Source organism: Phoenix dactylifera, chromosome 11, assembly GCF_051530095.1.
Source record: "Phoenix dactylifera cultivar Ajwa chromosome 11, Ajwa_hap1_PhDact_Kaust_v1.1, whole genome shotgun sequence".
Lineage (NCBI taxonomy): Eukaryota > Viridiplantae > Streptophyta > Magnoliopsida > Arecales > Arecaceae > Phoenix > Phoenix dactylifera.
In genome coordinates, this window is record NC_143200.1 from 9,412,607 (window position 1) to 9,429,547 (window position 16,941).

The 16,941-nt window shown below is 37.9% G+C and overlaps 1 protein-coding gene across 1 annotated transcript; it reads right to left on the reverse strand.

Moving 5' to 3' along the window:
* Window positions 1-241: 241 nt before the first annotated feature.
* On the reverse strand, window positions 242-14,992 carry LOC103721779 (classical AGP protein). The gene is made up of 5 exons (XM_008812117.4): window positions 14,656-14,992; window positions 2,016-2,127; window positions 885-956; window positions 582-799; window positions 242-500 (listed from the first exon to the last, which is right to left on the reverse strand). The coding sequence occupies exons 1-5, from the start codon at window positions 14,763-14,765 to the stop codon at window positions 392-394; spliced, it is 621 nt and encodes a 206-aa protein (XP_008810339.1). The 5' UTR covers window positions 14,766-14,992; the 3' UTR covers window positions 242-391.
* Window positions 14,993-16,941: the final 1,949 nt, after the last annotated feature.

A 16,941-nucleotide genomic window follows, 5' to 3' on the forward strand; every position in this document is an offset into this window, starting at 1 on the left:
AACTGTCTCTTGTAGTCTTGGTTCCCTTTGAAGGAATCCTGGTATCCGGATTTAAAATTAATATAGAAGAGAGCCAGAAACTTGACAAAAACAGTCTATTGAAACCGATGCTAATATACATCCAACATCAAACATTACTATAAAGACCACATTGCAATCAAACTTTCCTCCAAGTTACCGTACCATCCAGGTAAACTTGCTGAGACACGATGTCATGACTAGCAAAGGAAAATACAGTATCTATAGTAGCATTAAAGTTCACAATCTTATTCATATTTAAAAGTGGTAGTATCTCACAATCTTATTCATATTTAAAAGTGGTAGTATCTCACAATCTTATTCATATTTAAAAGTGGTAGTATCATCACATTAGACAACTGTAGCACTAAATTTAGTATGAGTTCTCAGCAGGCTGCGAATGGTATGTTCTCCTCCTCAATTGGGATTCCGGAGCGGGCTGCTGCAAAAAGATTTTGGTTGGGTCACTTGGATCGACATACCTGCAGGCCAAAAATTAATTAGAAACAAAATAAACTATAGCCCTAGAAGATAGATGAAGACAACTCCGCTAGTCTACTCACGCATGTCTCATCATGTCCTCCACTGGAGTCTGAGCAGCTTGTAGTGGGTCAACACGAGGAGCAGAAGGAGCAGAATTTGCCATTTGTTGATTATACTGCCTCACAGATGCAATGAGATTCAAGAACAGAGGGACAAAAGTTCCACATCCACCTTCCTTGAACAAAATCTTGAAGGAATGAGTGGAGTAGAGAGCCCTGTGCTGATCATCTGGAACTACCTGTTATTGCCATAGCAAGGTCAGCTATTGGAGCCACAGGAATATAACTTAAAACACCCCACTCAAGAGGCTTCTTTATACTTACAGGTTCGACAAATCCAGATATGTTGTTGCAGAAAAAGATTGGCTGGTTAAACTTTTCACCATGCACATATAACTGACAACAATAGCAGGGTATTGTTAATTATGAATGCAAAATCGCAAGCTTAGAGGAAAATTGAAGAATATGCAAGCAGCTAAATTCAGATACCAGCTAGATTGAGATCATAAACTGAAGAAAACCGACATAAGTATTGACTTCAAATCAAGATAAACAATTTCAAATGATATATCCTCATAAACCATTTCCTATTTTTACATAAGTCCTCATAACTTACAAGATATTGCTGATGAAATCCTATTAGGCATGCAAAGCTAATGTCTACCCTATTGGCAATTTAAAGAAGATTGAGTAATGTATATAGCACTTGAATAAATTTTTAAAGGTCGGTTGGATTTGGTTATTCAGGTTTCATTGGGGTGGATCATGTCTGGACAGCCACTAATAAAATTAGCTCTGATTTTGACTTAGGGTCACATCAAGGGTGATCAAGATCCAACCCCAAAAAAACAAGTGGGTGTAATTTTGGACCCAACCAAAGCAAAATAGTCAATCAGGCTGTCTCAGGTCTTATTGGATCAGGACCCCACTTAGAATATGGGTAACCCATCCCAACTCCAGACAAGTTCTATATCAATAGGGCTATGGATCCTACTATGAAATTTCCTTTTTAACCTTTCAACTGGACAAAATCAAATTCTTGAAATACAAGTTAGTTTTATTTTATTTTGATGTTAAACATCTTTTTCAGGCTTTAACTTTACATTTCAAAAACTTAAAAACAGAATGATAGTAGAAATAACAAAATGTATATAGTGCCTAATCTCTGCATTCTCCTAAGCTGACTCTCATAGCCATGAATCCTCAATACTCATATCAGAATGAAAATACTCATCTGTCTAAATGTAACATAGATCACATTGTCAAGAAGCATGAAAACTTCCAAAGAGCTCAAAGTTCAGAATTTAGCAAGCATACAAATTAACCAATCACAGATTTCAACAATTTGTCACACAGTTCTACAGATAGTGCAAAAATTGAGCAACAGAGCACCTATTCATTAGACCAATGAACAATACTAAAGTAAAATAACATGAAACGTGCAGAAGTTCATACCAGGGGCATATCAAAAGCCACAAAGTTCCCAACAGGTTTCCTAGCAACGAAAACCATACGTATATTTGACAAGTAAATAGTTCCCTTCACTTTAACATGATCACCATGAGCTCTGATAATAGTATGTTTGTGCCACACAAAAAAAAAAAGTCAGCCACCATAAACCAATAGTGGAAAATTATATTCATACTAAGTTTAGAGAAAATCTATATCCTGCATGTACTTATACAAATTAAATGCATACCACAAGGCAAAATTTAGTCAGAAACTTTGCTACACATACATATATAAATAACAACAAATGCTTTAGCATGCATATTAGATTGAATCTTGCAGGTAAAATTACTAAATTATAGTAACTAGCGATTAGCCAATTAAAACTACTTTGCAGAAACAGTACTTCTGCTTCTATATTGTTTATATGAGAAATATTCATGTGCAAATATAGACAAATGCACGTAGAAGATCATCTCCATAATTCTTGTGTTATCCTTCACTTATAATACCACAAGCAACTATTGAAACAGAAGAGACAAAGCAAGTATGCTAACACTAACTGATTAAATTAGAAACAACCATGCTTATTTAAACAGAATGCACTTCCTGTGGAGCAATTGGTGCTATGTCACTAACTGAAATTAAAAATTCATTATAAAAAATTTCAGAATACTTTGCTTGATGTTGGAAAACAAATCGCATAAATTTGTTCTTCAAGCCAAATTGAGATGATAACAAACAACAACAACAGCAAGATATTCAGTACACAATACTTAAGGGACTTGATAGATATGTATTAATGCTACAAACTATATGTTCACTAGGGCAATAGAATAAGTCTTCTGTAGTTGATGAGATACTCTAAATTAATCTTCTTCCTAAACATTGAAGACAACTTCAACTTGAAGGATATAATCCTTGAAAATTCTACAAGAGATTCTACATGAGAAAGCGAATGAGAGCTTGATTATACATCTTACAACGTAGAAAATCCCTATCCATGGAAGAGTATGGATATGCTAATCACTTTAAGACCCCAAAAGAGGTCTATCTTTCTTATTGTGTGACCACTTCATGCCTAAATAATACTATCTCAATCACTTATAATTTTCTAAATGGTTTCTTGCTTTTGAGATGCTAAACTCTACCTAGAGAGTTTCATCAATGGTCAGAAAAAACCAAGCAGATATTATGACTATCAAGATTCGCAATCTCAGAAACCAAGCATACATCAATATCATCTTGGTGATACGCTAGGTATGGGATTGTTTCGATGTACTGACACTTAGTACAGCCCTCATACCACTGACTGATTTGGTACCTGTATAGTACACCCAGTACGCACCAGTACGATGTACCATGCTGGCTATAGTTAAACATACAATCTTCTTCGCAGCCCAAACTGTTAGGGTTTCCCAGTGCCCTAGGGCGCAGCGGAAGATACGGGATTATAAAATTTTCTTATAAAACCCATTATATGAAACCCTAATAAGCCAAGATCACCTTAATAGTATAACCAAATAATGTAGAAAATATAATCTTGGTATAGAAGAATACCTATCACGCTATATCCAATATGTCTGAAGATGTCCTAAGGTGCCCAAATGTTCACCCTCCAATGTTGATCCACACAGGAATGGGTTCAAGACTCTAGCTCCACCAAAACTTGATTCTAATTGTTCAATCCTTCCAAAGGATTTAATTGGCTGATTTTCCTTCACTTCTTCCTTTCTACCTCTAAAACATTCACTAGCCTTTTTGTCCTAAAGAAGACCCTCTTGTCTTGGGTTAGGACAAAAGAGAGAGGCTTGTAAGAAAGAAGGGATAAGGGAGAGAGAAGGAGAGGCTTTTACTTGGATGATCTTTAGAACCCCAAGGCACCTCCTATTTATAAGAGATGGAGGGATGCATCATAAAGGGATGCATCCCATCCACACACCTCATCATGATGAGGCATGTGCCAAGAGATGCATCCCATCATGATGGGGTGCTAAGGAGAAGGGTGTATCAACTTCTTTCTCACATCTCCCTCTTAAATCCTGATGATCCAAGGGCCCAAATGCAGTGAACCAAAGCCAATGGTCCAGATCTAGGTGCCATCTAATGGTCCAGATCAAGACATCATCATCCAGGGTGCCATCCAATGGTCCAGAAGTAAGATGCCATCACCGATGGTCCAGATTCAGGCGCTGAGCAACGGTCCAGATCTTTCATCCAGAGAGCCATCCAGTGGTCCAGATTCAGGCGCTAACCAGTGGACCAGATCCTTCATCCAGGAAGCCATCCAATGGTCCAGATGAAGGCGCCAACCAGTGGACCAGATCCTTCATCCAGGAAGCGATCCAATGGTCCAGAAGTGAAGGCCCTATCAAACCGAATCCAATTGGGTTTAACCAACTTAAAGAAAACATTAAACCTAATCAAATCAGGTCTAATTAAAGCCAAATGGGTTTCAACTCTTGGCTAACCCATATTAGGTCATGATCTAATCATATTAGATCAACCAAATCTAAGAATCATATTCGAATTTAATTTGAATCAGGAGCTAGGGTTTGCAACACGTGCTAGCATGTTCATCTTGCAAACATGATCTAATCCAATTAGACCCTTGATCAATTCCCTTGTGTGTGACCCATTGGGTTCCTTATCTTAGCCAGCAGTAGGTGCAGGTGCAAGTTGACCTAACCTGATTAGAATACCTCTAATCCAATTTAGGTTCAATTTAGTGCTAAACCTGACTTAGCATTCAGAACCTTTCTGATGCTTTGATCTAATCAAACTCTTTGATCCGATCAACCCACAAGACATGATTGACGTCTAGCAACGTATCATGTCTACCCGGAAGATGAGGAATGTATTGGACAAATCCAAACATACCCTTCAGTGGAAAGTTACTGTGCAATTCAATCCCTCAGTCATACTACATCCTGAATAAGTGCTCGAGTATGGATCAATATCAAACTCAATCACTTATTCATGTCTCTCTCAATCTTTTATATGATAATTCAAACAATGAAACATTAGAAACTCTTTCTAATATTCATTTTGCTTTGATCAAAGGCTTCGTGAATCATCATAAGATTAGAGTAAGTAGGATGTTACCTTCTCTTACTAGAAGTGACTGATTCCTTGTTGACCTACTCACAACCTTCGTACAAAATCCACCATATCCAGAATACCCTGTACACAACGCAATGTCGTGAATGAGGGTAAACCAAAATATAGCTTCAAGTGCACAAGGTACCATGGTGATCTCAGGTCTAAGGATCACTTGCACAACTCCCACTATGAGAACCATCTTTTGATAATTAAGTAAGAATCCATAAGATGTTCTCATGGCTGGTCATTTCAGTGAACTCATTCCTCTAATGAGCACCCACATCTTTGTATTAGTGTCTCACACAAGTGATTGTGAGATCAATCACCCTCTACATTGAGCATACATAAGATGTGCCAGTCTTTCCGGTAATATTGATCCCCGACTCAATATACCAATTTGACTGGAAATATTCTAAATTAGGATTTTAGGATTTTAGGTCTCACTGGTATAATCTCATCATAACCCTAAAATCAATGTCCTAATTTATGGGGTTCATCATCCAATAATAAAATAGATAAGCAGCAAATGATGAAACACAATGCCTTTATTGATATATATCGAGTGTCAAAGTACATGATTTGGAGGATTACAAAGAGAAACCCATCAAATGATTGGCTTATAGGGCATCTACTCTTTCAATCTCCCACTTGCACTAAAGCCAATCGCCCTTATATTTTAACCCCATACAATCGAGGTGACGATTGAATTGCTGCTGTGGTAGAGCTTTAGTAAATGGGTCTGCTATATTGTTCTTTGTGTCTACTCGTTCAATATTGACGTCTTGTCTTTCGATTATCTCTCGAACAAGGTGGAAGCGTCTCAAAATGTGCTTGGATCTATGATGAGACCTTGGTTCCTTAGCCTGTGCAACTGCTCCAGTGTTATCGCAATAAACTGGGACTGGTCCGACAATCTCAGGAACTACACCCAGCTCTGTGATGAACTTCTTCATCCAGACTGCTTCCTTAGCAGCTTCACTAACAGCTATATATTCTGCCTCAGTAGTTGAGTCAGCTACAGTTTGCTGTTTGGAACTTTTCCAACTCACAGCTCCACCATTCAAAGTGAAGATATATCCAGAGATTGACTTGCTATCATCTGGATCAGATGGAAAGCTAGAATCTGAATAGCCTTCTAGTTTCAATTCTGATCCTCCATAAATCAGAAAAACATCTCTAGTCCTTCTCAAGTATTTGAGAATGCTTTTCACAATTTTCCAATGATCCTCCCCGGGATCTGCCTGAAATCTACTTACCATACCTAAGGCATAAGCTACATCAGGCCTGGTACATAACATAGCATACATGATCGACCCTACTGCTGAAGCATAGGGAATAGAACTCATTCTATTCCTCTCTTCAGATGTCTTAGGAGACATCTTCCTAGAGAGTTGTATGCCATGTCCTATGGGTAAGAAACCTTTCTTACTTCCATCCATGCTGAACCTCTTCAGCACATTATCAATGTACCTAGACTGGGACAAACCTAGCATCCTTTTAGATCTATCTCTATAGATCCTTATACCAAGTATATAGAATGCTTCACCCAAGTCTTTCATGGAAAATTTCTTTGATAACCAAGTCTTGACCGATTGCATCATTGGAACATCATTTCCAATGACCAATATATCGTCCACATATAATATCAAGAAGACAATAGCACTCCCATTAGTCTTCTTGTACACACAAGGTTCATCTATATTTTTAATGAAGCCAAACTCTTTGACTATCATATCAAAATGGATGTTCCAACTCCTAGATGCCTGCTTTAATCCATAAATGGATTTCTTAAGCCTACATACTTGATTTGCTCTCCCTTTTGAGACAAATCCCTCTGGCTGTGTCATATAAACCTCTTCCTCAAGGTGACCATTAAGAAAGGCGGTTTTGACATCCATCTGCCATATCTCATTATCATAGTATGCAGCTATAGCAAGGATAATCCGAATAGATTTGAGCATAGCTACTGGCGAAAAAGTTTCATCATAATCAATGCCTTGTTTTTGCCTGAAACCTTTTGCCACTAGCCTGGCCTTGTAGGTTTCTACTTGGCCATCAGCTCCTATCTTCTTCTTGTATACCCATTTGCACCCTATTGGAATCACTCCCTCAGGTGCATCAACCAAAGTCCACACTTGGTTTGTATACATAGAATCTATCTCGGATTTCATGGCGTCTAGCCATCTGTTAGAGTCCCTACTCTTGACAGCTTCCGAATAGGTCAGAGGGTCATCGTTATCAATGATGTGGGCTTCATCATTCTCAATGATAAATCCATACCTCTTAGGTGCATTTCGCACTCTTTCTAACCTTCGGAGAGGAGTAGTGTGTAGTGGTTGTACCTCTTCCATGGGTACATCTGGTTGAGGATTATTATGTGTCTCACCTTGTAGGTCTTGAACTTCATCAAGTTCAATTCTTCTATCCTTGCCTTTTTCTAAGAAAAACTCTTTTTCCAAGAAAGTGGCATGCCTAGCAACAAATACCTTTTGTTCGGTAGGATCATAGAAGATATATCCTAAACTGTCTTTAGGATAACCTACAAATATACATTTGTCCGATCTAGCACTTAGCTTATGTCCAAAATTTCTTTTGACATAAGCATGACAACCCCATATCTTAAGATACTTAAGATTAGGTTTCTTTCCTTTCCATATCTCATATGGAGTGCTAGATACAGACTTAGATGGTACTCTATTTAATACTAATGCAGCAGTTTCTAGGGCATGTCCCCAAAAGGAAATTGGAAGATTTGTGAAGCACATCATGGACCGTACCATATCTAATAAGGTACGATTCCTTCTTTCAGCTACACCATTTAATTGTGGCGTATATGGAGGTGTCCATTCAGAGAGTATACCCTTTAATTTAAGATAGTCTAAAAATTCACTAGAAAGGTATTCTCCTCCTCGATCAGATCGAAGGATTTTAATACACTTTCCAGTTTGTTTTTCGACCATACTTTGATACTCTTTAAATTTATCAAAGGCTTCGGATTTATGTTTCATTAGATACACAAAACCGAACCTTGATAAGTCATCAGTAAATGTGATGAAGTAAGAGTATCCATCTCTAGCTTGAGTTGACATAGGACCGCACACATCAGTGTGTACGAGTTCTAACAACTCACTTGCCCTTTCTCCATGTCCCGAGAATGGAGACTTGGTCATTTTACCCATAAAACAAGATTCACAAGTTCCTAATGATTCAAAATCATAAGGGTCAAAGAATTTATCTTTATACAACTTATGTAACCTTGTCTCACTAATATGACCTAATCGGTAATGCCAGATGAGGGTATTATTAATATTTTCTCTTTTTCTTTTATTATCTTTGCCAATATGAAACATAACATTATTAAGACATAATACTAAAAGACCATTTTCCATAGTGCCATGACAATAATACTCATTAGATAAAGAAATAGAGCAACCATTGCTCTTTCCATTTATTTCGAATCCTTTCTTAAGCAACAAAGGAATTGAAATTACATTTCTAATGATTTTTGGCATAAAATAACAGTCTTCTAGCTTCAAGAACTTTCCGGAGGGTAGCTCCAGTATGTAGGTGCCAACAGCTTCAGCCTGGATGGATTCTCCTCCAGCGCCATATAGCTCGAAGTCACCTTTCTTCAGACTTCTAATTTTCTGCAGTCCATACAAAGATTTGCATATGTGAGAACCACAACCGGTATCCAATACCCATGAATTAGAATCAGAAGAACTTAATGTCATATTGGCATGTAATAAAAACATACCTTTTGATGCAACACTTGCATCAGGCTTCACACTTGCAAGAAAGCTCTTGCAGTTCCTTTTCCAATGCCCCGTCTTGCCACAGTGGAAACAGGTACCGGGTCCAGAGATTTTCTTTTCCTTCTTCTTTTTGATGCGACTCTTAGGGTTTAGTTTTTTCTTTGAACCCTTGTTGCCCGACTTCTTCTTTGAGCTCTCACCAACAAGAAGGATCGGACCCTTGTCCTTCTTGATGTGAGACTCTGCTGTTTTCAGCATATTTAGAAGCTCAGGCAGGGAGGAATTCAGTTTGTTCATGTGATAATTCACGACAAACTGCGAGAATGAGTCGGGTAGTGATTGCAGGATCAAATCCTGACTGAGCTCACTGTCCATAGCAAAACCAAGTTGACTTAATCGAGTGATTAAGTCTATAACCTTTAAACAGTGGTCTTGCACAGATGATCCCTCGATCATTCTAGCACGGAACAACTGTTTAGATATCTCATATCTAGCAGTTCTGCTCTGCTCACCATATAACTCCTTTAAGTTAAGGAGTATGGAGTGAGTATCCATGCTATCATGCTGCCTCTGCAATTCATTATTCATAGAAGCAAGCATGATACATTTGACAGTCAAACTATCATTTTTCCACATACGATATGTGGCCAATTCCTCCTCAGTTGCATCTTCCCCTGCTGACCCTAGGTCAGGGGTTTCAAGAATGTAGGAAAGTTTTTCTTGTGTGAGAACAATCTTTAAATTTCTCAACCAATCCACATAGTTGGGACCAGTCAATTTGTTTGTATCTAAGATACCTCTAAGTGAGAGTGAAGATGCCATTTTTGCAGAATTAATCTATAATTACAAAGAACACTAATATAAGCAGACCAATCATGATGACATGTATTCAATCAGACAAGGACTTCTATCTAATTGTTACTCCCACTATTTTTATCGAATGTCATAACCCTCAAGTATGATGAACGAGAAAATACTAATTTTCTTAGTGGGGTTGAGATCCAAATTCCTTATAAAAGACCTTGTGGGAATCACAACAAGCCCTTATAAGTTCAAAGGTAGGAAACTCTTTCCAATTGTATCCCATGCAATTCCCAACTTTATTCTGTCCTCTAGCACACATATAGTCTTGTGGGAATCACAACAAACTATTGTGTCTAGTTAAGTCAAACCCTTCATTTTTATACAGTCATATTTGAATAATGCTGCCATTGTGGGAATCACAACAAGGCAACATATTAAAATATGCCATATGCATCATATGCACCAAGATATTACAATATCAATCCCTAATACTAGCCTTGTGGGAATCACAACAAGCTAGCGTAGATATTGACATAATAATATCTAAGCATGAAGGAAGGACCTTTATAGTGTTATATCAGCAATTAGCTTTTCCATGGAGGTCAATCAAATAGTTGGCCAGGTAAGCAGATGGGAGGCTCTCCTTACTTAGTAAGGTCCTAATTAAATAACCACCTGTAGCCTCTTTCCTAGACACCAACTTAGTCAATTGATTCAGAATGGCTCAGCTTAAAGCAATTAACACTACGACTTAATTATGAATTTAGTGAGGGCTTTCAAATAATAGTATCTTACTAACATTAAGCTCAACCATAAAGGACAATCAAATAATTGGCCAGGAAAGCAGGTGGGAGGCACCCCTCACTCAGAGAGTGAGGTCCTAATTAAGTAACCACCTGTGGCTTCCTTCCTAGACACCAACTGAGTCGATTGTTCCAGAATGGGTCAGCCCAAAGTTTTCATACTACTATATTGGTCTCATTGCATATTCTATAATTTAGTACTAGCAATTATACTGTGCTACAACATGAATATAACACTATCTCATAGCATAAACTAATCATGCATACAAACAACCTAGCTATCTCATAGCATCAAGATAATAGCATGTATTATCATTTGGTTAAACTGATTAAGGGTGGCTCTGATACCACTGTTAGGGTTTCCCAGTGCCCTAGGGCGCAGCGGAAGATACGGGATTATAAAATTTTCTTATAAAACCCATTATATGAAACCCTAATAAGCCAAGATCACCTTAATAGTATAACCAAATAATGTAGAAAATATAATCTTGGTATAGAAGAATACCTATCACGCTATATCCAATATGTCTGAAGATGTCCTAAGGTGCCCAAATGTTCACCCTCCAATGTTGATCCACACAGGAATGGGTTCAAGACTCTAGCTCCACCAAAACTTGATTCTAATTGTTCAATCCTTCCAAAGAATTTAATTGGCTGATTTTCCTTCACTTCTTCCTTTCTACCTCTAAAACATTCACTAGCCTTTTTGTCCTAAAGAAGACCCTCTTGTCTTGGGTTAGGACAAAAGAGAGAGGCTTGTAAGAAAGAAGGGATAAGGGAGAGAGAAGGAGAGGCTTTTACTTGGATGATCTTTAGAACCCCAAGGCACCTCCTATTTATAAGAGATGGAGGGATGCATCATAAAGGGATGCATCCCATCCACACACCTCATCATGATGAGGCATGTGCCAAGAGATGCATCCCATCATGATGGGGTGCTAAGGAGAAGGGTGTATCAACTTCTTTCTCACATCTCCCTCTTAAATCCTGATGATCCAAGGGCCCAAATGCAGTGAACCAAAGCCAATGGTCCAGATCTAGGTGCCATCTAATGGTCCAGATCAAGACATCATCATCCAGGGTGCCATCCAATGGTCCAGAAGTAAGATGCCATCACCGATGGTCCAGATTCAGGCGCTGAGCAACGGTCCAGATCTTTCATCCAGAGAGCCATCCAGTGGTCCAGATTCAGGCGCTAACCAGTGGACCAGATCCTTCATCCAGGAAGCCATCCAATGGTCCAGATGAAGGCGCCAACCAGTGGACCAGATCCTTCATCCAGGAAGCGATCCAATGGTCCAGAAGTGAAGGCCCTATCAAACCGAATCCAATTGGGTTTAACCAACTTAAAGAAAACATTAAACCTAATCAAATCAGGTCTAATTAAAGCCAAATGGGTTTCAACTCTTGGCTAACCCATATTAGGTCATGATCTAATCATATTAGATCAACCAAATCTAAGAATCATATTCGAATTTAATTTGAATCAGGAGCTAGGGTTTGCAACACGTGCTAGCATGTTCATCTTGCAAACATGATCTAATCCAATTAGACCCTTGATCAATTCCCTTGTGTGTGACCCATTGGGTTCCTTATCTTAGCCAGCAGTAGGTGCAGGTGCAAGTTGACCTAACCTGATTAGAATACCTCTAATCCAATTTAGGTTCAATTTAGTGCTAAACCTGACTTAGCATTCAGAACCTTTCTGATGCTTTGATCTAATCAAACTCTTTGATCCGATCAACCCACAAGACATGATTGACGTCTAGCAACGTATCATGTCTACCCGGAAGATGAGGAATGTATTGGACAAATCCAAACATACCCTTCAGTGGAAAGTTACTGTGCAATTCAATCCCTCAGTCATACTACATCCTGAATAAGTGCTCGAGTATGGATCAATATCAAACTCAATCACTTATTCATGTCTCTCTCAATCTTTTATATGATAATTCAAACAATGAAACATTAGAAACTCTTTCTAATATTCATTTTGCTTTGATCAAAGGCTTCGTGAATCATCATAAGATTAGAGTAAGTAGGATGTTACCTTCTCTTACTAGAAGTGACTGATTCCTTGTTGACCTACTCACAACCTTCGTACAAAATCCACCATATCCAGAATACCCTGTACACAACGCAATGTCGTGAATGAGGGTAAACCAAAATATAGCTTCAAGTGCACAAGGTACCATGGTGATCTCAGGTCTAAGGATCACTTGCACAACTCCCACTATGAGAACCATCTTTTGATAATTAAGTAAGAATCCATAAGATGTTCTCATGGCTGGTCATTTCAGTGAACTCATTCCTCTAATGAGCACCCACATCTTTGTATTAGTGTCTCACACAAGTGATTGTGAGATCAATCACCCTCTACATTGAGCATACATAAGATGTGCCAGTCTTTCCGGTAATATTGATCCCCGACTCAATATACCAATTTGACTGGAAATATTCTAAATTAGGATTTTAGGATTTTAGGTCTCACTGGTATAATCTCATCATAACCCTAAAATCAATGTCCTAATTTATGGGGTTCATCATCCAATAATAAAATAGATAAGCAGCAAATGATGAAACACAATGCCTTTATTGATATATATCGAGTGTCAAAGTACATGATTTGGAGGATTACAAAGAGAAACCCATCAAATGATTGGCTTATAGGGCATCTACTCTTTCACAAACTTCATACTACATATTGAAGAATTAATTGGCCAACTTCTATTCATTCTGATATAGCAAAGCAAGTGTCAATCAAACTCTTGGAATCAATTAATACAATTTCAGCTTTTCCTTGTAACATATTCACTTATGGGTGTTGCAGCAAGACACGTAGATAATAAGAAGATGTGTTCTGCTTCTATCATCAAGAAAATCTCCAAAGATTATTTTGGGGTTTCTTACTTCTTCCAAAAAAAGTAAAGTTTCACAATTTTGTTTGGCACTGAGAGCATGAAGTCATATTTGCATTCTTAGATGAAATTGTTTGGTACTGCCTAAAATTGGGAACACCCTCTATGATACCTCAAAGTCAACTTTTATGACAGCAAAATTGAAAACTCAGATCCATCAGCAGTTGGTGGAGTGGTATGGGGAAACGACCAATTCAACTTTTGTGATGTTTGGCTATATTTGAATGAAGACATATAAGAAGCAGACACTGAATAGATCAGAAAAAAAAACTGTGAACAAGTGTGCAACCCTCTTTTACAATGATTTAACTGTCAAAGAAAATTCTATATTGACATTGCTCAAATGGATGGTGAAAAAGGCCTCTCAAGATTCGACACAATATTTGATAAGCTTTATGATGTTGATAAAGCAGCAGAATATCAATGATACTAATTACCCGAAAAACTAATGATAGTAGTCCAGCTAGGAAAGTGGTCAATAGGCTAGATATCATTGCATGCTCTTCTTTGCATGACAAGGCACCAGTTCCAGCCATAAGCCATAAGCAAGACCCTTCAGCAGGATCAGTTTCAACCAAACGTCTAGAATTGACCAAAACCTTATAACCACAAGTATTTCGGATCACATTCAAAATGTTGCTTCAGATCAATTAAGATTTATTTTGTTTTCTTAGCAAAAATGAATCTTAATATCACAAACTCAAATATATAAACGCATAAAATCAGTATAACAAATGTTTCATATGCGATGACATTGTTAAACATATTGTTTGCTGAAACTTTTTTCCCCTTTCTCATTAATAACAGGAAACACTTTCTGAAGGATTTGTCAATAGAACAATTTTAATCATTCTTACACTGACGCCAGTTTGTGTTTTTTCAACTTTTTCTTCTGCTTCCTTTTGGGGGTGCTAGTACAAATACATGGTAATGCTTATATCATCACCGTCGATCAAGCCTTTTTCCCATCAAAATAGGATTCAGCAAGATGCATGAAAGGATCGATAAATATTTTATGACTAATCATAATTCTAACATCAACCACACAACAATTGGTGCCAAATTCATAGCCAAGGAAAATACCAACGCCTCCCGTATCTTATTATTACACGAAAACATAAATTGTGAAATGTTGATATCAAATGTTTATGTTATCAAGACGAAAAATAACGAGATAATGAAATAGAGTCTACTATTAATTTTGATTTCGTTTTTCAAAAGAAAAGAGAAGAAACCGAAAAGAAACAGGTGAAAGAGAGGAGACCCGGGGATCTTGTCGATCTCGAACTCGACGCCATCCCGGGCCAGCACGAACATCTCGCCCACAAAGGGGACGGGCATCCCGTTGGCGAACAGCTGAGGATTCAAAGCCATCTCTCGCTCGTTTTTTCTCTGTTTCGATTCCTGCTTCTCTCACCAAGATTTTTAGGTTAGATTCTCGCAGCACACACGGGGCCAGGGGCGATCCCCACCACAACAAAATGGAATGAGGAAAGAGGGAGCCCGAGGGAGAAACCGTGTCGGTTGCTCGCTCGAGGGTTCCGGATGGATATGGATGGAGGTTTCTTGCCCCACGCTGCGTCACAGCGTGTCGCTGGAACTCGGGGTACGATGTCCTCTCGGAACATGATAATGATAAAATATGTTATTCTCCCCTCTATGTTACATCATAAACCGTTTGATTAAGAACTAATGAGACTAAGCAGAAGCCAATAAAGCTACGAACTAGGTGGCTATGTACATGGCCAACCACACCAGTAGCACCATATGGGCAGAGGATGGGGAGCTATCTCGGGAGCTCTATAATATTTTATTTTCCAACTTTATTAGACGCATCCATATATATACTGTATAAATTATCCGTGTTAACAACAAAAAAAAACTAGCCATCACTAGAGTATACATATAAGGCATACTACGCCGTCTCCTTTTGATGACTTGAAATATACGGGTCCATTTACCATAGGAAACGACCGTGGTAAATGAATGGCATTATAGACCCTAGCAGTGCAGTGTTGACCTCGTATCCCTTGATGTGGAGGCAGAATTTGCTTCTTCTAGGGTTCTTCATGAGGGTATCATTCTCTCACCCAAGCGATCAGCACTTGATGCACTCGTGAATTCTTCGTGCGCCCAGAGAAGGAAACAAATCACCCCCTGCAAATAAGCATACATTGCCAATTATAATGACTTACATGTAGAGAAGAATCAATCCATATATTTGCTTAAAATCCACATAAGACATTTATTTTCAAATATTTTAATCATGTATATATGTTATCATAATTTCCAGCCAAGATTATCATCTTGCATATAGTTTGATTATCATGAGGACAATTGTGTAAAGTGATATCACAATTGGATGGGTGGTAACTATTATAGTAAATCATTTCCCATTTCTAAGTGATAGGTGTGTAGAAATTAATTTACCCTTGCAAATACGGGTCTGCACTATTACGTGAGGTCGGTTTAGGAGAAGAATTGAAACTAAACCCATTTGTATCGGTTTCTAAAGCTGAAACTGAAACCAATTTGATAGTTTATAAAATTGAATGAAACTGAACAGAGAAATTCAGTTCGATTTTTGTTCGATTTTTGTTCGATTTATCAAGCCGAGGAGATCCAATTTTAAATTTATTGTATCATACTGAGAAGATATCTGGATTGTTAGTTCATGATAGTTTTCTTAGAGATTTTATTCAAAAAATCCACCTAAGAAATGTACAAATCCTAGAGGAAAATGAGAGTGAGAGAAAATAGAACTTGTAGTGGGGGTAGACCAAAGAAAGATTTTGGATTCTCACCAATATCTTGTTGACATCTGACTCCACAACCTCTCTTCACTGTATCAAAGAAAGGCATTATGATAGGAAGTTAAGCGACAATTGGAAAGGGAGAAAAGATCAAAAAAATATAGAGGAAAGAAAGTGGTGAGGACTTGATGAGGAGATTCCTAGCACGGAGCTTCATGAACAAATAGTGGAGTTTGAAAGATATAAGATATAGAAGATCAAGGTGATCATACCGGTCTCAGATTTCTAAGAATAAAGGACTATATTGTAAGAGGCGGCTAACATAAGTTGCCAGGATAAATCAATGACCAATAGAGCATGATTATTGATCCGACAATTACAGAGTGATCATGCTTGTGTATGTGCTTAATGAGAGATGGTTGACGATACCAGAACCACCAAGAGTGAAAATTAGATGTGGAAAGCAATAGTTAGAATAGACAATTATTGCGTTTGAAGGTAGTTAGTATGTATTAATATAAATAATAGAATTGTACTTTCTAAAAGGAATCTTTCGATAATCTATCTAATAAAATTATCTTTATCTTTATCTTAATTTTTATTCTAGGAGTAAGCTTAACTTAGATTTTCTATCGTAGCCCAGCCCAGTGCTATATTCTTAGCATAACCCAGTGTTGCACTCCTACCATAACCCAACACTACATCCTATTGTAGCCTGGCACTATACCTCTATCTAGTTCCATCTCTTTTGAATGGTGGTATAACAACGGTAAAAGTCTTTGAAGGTCAAGGTATCT